At 30.3% G+C, this 2,640-nt stretch overlaps 1 protein-coding gene across 1 annotated transcript in view; it reads right to left on the reverse strand.

Moving 5' to 3' along the window:
• Window positions 1-680: 680 nt before the first annotated feature.
• Window positions 681-2,640, reverse strand: part of LOC106473034 (vacuolar protein sorting-associated protein 41 homolog) — a gene marked incomplete at its 3' end in the record, with an annotated part of 40,872 nt that continues 38,912 nt past the window's right edge. The window contains exon 22 of the mRNA XM_013933711.2: window positions 681-783. Within this exon, the coding sequence (XP_013789165.2) occupies window positions 681-783 (103 nt within the window). The remainder of the gene's footprint in view (window positions 784-2,640) is intronic.

Genomic DNA, 2,640 nt, shown 5'->3' on the forward strand with positions numbered 1-2,640 from the left:
GCTCGATGAAGGCTCTGGTAAGAGGGCCGAAAACTCGCAAATAAAAGTATTTTAACATCAAAATTCTACATATTAATTTACTCTACATTACTGACTTTGATGTCAGAGTTATCAACATGTCATATTACTCCTCATTACTGACTTTGATGAAGGCTCTGGTAAGAGGGCCGAAAACTCGCAAATAAAAGTATTTTAACATAAAAATTCTACATATTAATTTACCTAATTACAAGTTTTAAATAATAAAATATTTCCTTAGCATTGATATATGATAATGCTTGAAATGTTGCTAAACTTTTTACCTAGAAAGCATTCATTCAACTTTTCTATCAGCTGGTCAAAATATTATTTTCAAATTGTTTTACTAACGTTAATACAAGTACTGTAACATGCATAGAGATTTTATACTATTACTTCCAAAACTCTTTACTATTTAGTGATGCAATACCCATCTCTTAAAACCTTGATAACTGTAACTATGAAAATTTACCCTGACTTCTGTTATAACTTTTGTTTGCTGCTTGTAGCATAATACTTATTAACTGATATTATGATATTTTTAATATAGTTAAATTAACTTTTAACAAAGCTTTTAATATCAAGTTTTTTTTTGCATTATTCATAAATCTATTTTCATGTATCTTGTTTTTTTAAACACACATATTTTATAAAATTTAAACGTGAACAAACGTATGCGACTTACCAGCTCTGAGACACGTAAGCAGTCTTTATGGAAACTGTGTTTGCAGTAGAAGACATTAATATCTTCAGCATATCTCGGATCTGGAAAAGCAAAACAAAAATGAAGAAAAAGTGACATTGGGGAATGGAACCTTCTGATTTTACGTTGTTAAATGTCAATAGTTGGCTCAGGTTTTTAAAACATTACAAGAATCATGCTAAATTACACTTTTCATTTTTTATTCAAGTCCTTGTAATTTACTGATTGTATGTTTGTACAAATCCAGTACATGAAGCGTGACAGTTATTAGACACTTACATTTGTAGTTTGTGTTTTTACTAAAAAAAATTTATTTAAATGTTAGTCATTAATAATGCATACTAAGAAAATACTCAAGTTGTAAGTCTTGTATGTGTGGTTTAGTATGGTCAAAAATGTAGATCAGATATTGAGTTTTATTGTCCTGTTATTAAATAACTTTTACTTGCACATCTGCCTCTACAGAACTGAAACATTACTTTAATTTCTTTGCCAATAACAGGATTGTTTAACATTAAGACACTTTTTAGATCAGGAAAAACTGAAACTCTCTGATATTCCCGGTTCCTTATTTATTAGTATAGCTATTAGCAACAAGTTTTTTTCATGACAATGACATCTTAAAAGAATAGAAGGCTGGTTTTTACTGTTCTTCACCAGTGACAAGAGTTAACTCTAGAATTACTGATGAGGAACTCTTTGTTGAATCTGTTGGTTACAGTGTTCCTAATAACATTAAAATCTAAAATTACTATCAATATTTCAGTTAGCCAAACTAATTACCGTTGGTGATCCTTATGTTTTTATACAGAAAACGAATGATTTCATCAACATTTGTTTTTATCAATTTTTACTTCTGAGAATTGTAACATGCAAAAAAAAAAAAGGAACAACATAAAATAACTCAATATTTAAACCTCATCAATAGTGAACAATATAAAAATAAGTTAGTGATTCTGTGGTCAACTGTTTACTCATCAGTCCACAAGCTAGGTGTTGACAAGACATTTAAGCATTGTGGAAAAGCATTTATTATTGTAGTTACAGAGAGAGACCACATAAAACATGTAAATATACATTCTCCTCCACACTAAGCCATTCACAACAGCAAACAACAACCAAACCTTCATTTCCACAAGATCATAATGTAGTATATCTAAATGATTCACTTTCTCTCCCCTTTCACAGGGTGTGAATGTGTTATTTTTAAATTACTAACTTTCTCACCCTTCCATAGGTCTGTAAGGTACTATTTATAAATTCAGTATTAATGTTTCTCTCATTCCGATATGAGCTGTGACAATAAAAAAAGTTTCTTTGTTTGATGAATTTTATAAAAAGCTACATGAGAACTATCTGTCCCTAACTTTGAGCTGATAGACTGGATGTAAAGCAACTAGTCAACATCATGCACCACTACCACTTGGACTACTCTGACCACATAGTAGGATTTGACCATCACTCTTATACTGCACTCACAGCTATTGATGTTTATGAACCATGAAACCTCGTCTCCACAGTTGGCTTGCTAACCACACTCATCCTCACAGAGAATAATATTAGTACATAAAACAGAACAACAAACTGTAATAAACAAACATACATTACTACACAAATTTCCTAATTCTTATACTGTTTTGATTTGGAACAAAAAGATGGTTGTTATATTTTTCCATCCACCTTGAAACTAATGAATGGTAGTTGTATCTTTTTATTTACGTTAAAAGAAGAACATGGTAGTAGTATTTGTCTGTTAACTTGAAACAAGAACATGGTAGTAGTATTTGTCTGTTATCATGAAAACAAGAACATGGTAGTAGTAGTATTTGTCTGTTATCATGAAAACAAGAACATGGTAGTAGTATTTGTCTGTTATCATGAAAACAAGAACATGGTAGTAGTATTTATCTATTAACTTG

Source organism: Limulus polyphemus, unplaced genomic scaffold (genome assembly GCF_000517525.1).
Source record: "Limulus polyphemus unplaced genomic scaffold, Limulus_polyphemus-2.1.2 Scaffold5830, whole genome shotgun sequence".
Classification (NCBI taxonomy): Eukaryota; Metazoa; Arthropoda; class Merostomata; order Xiphosura; family Limulidae; genus Limulus; species Limulus polyphemus.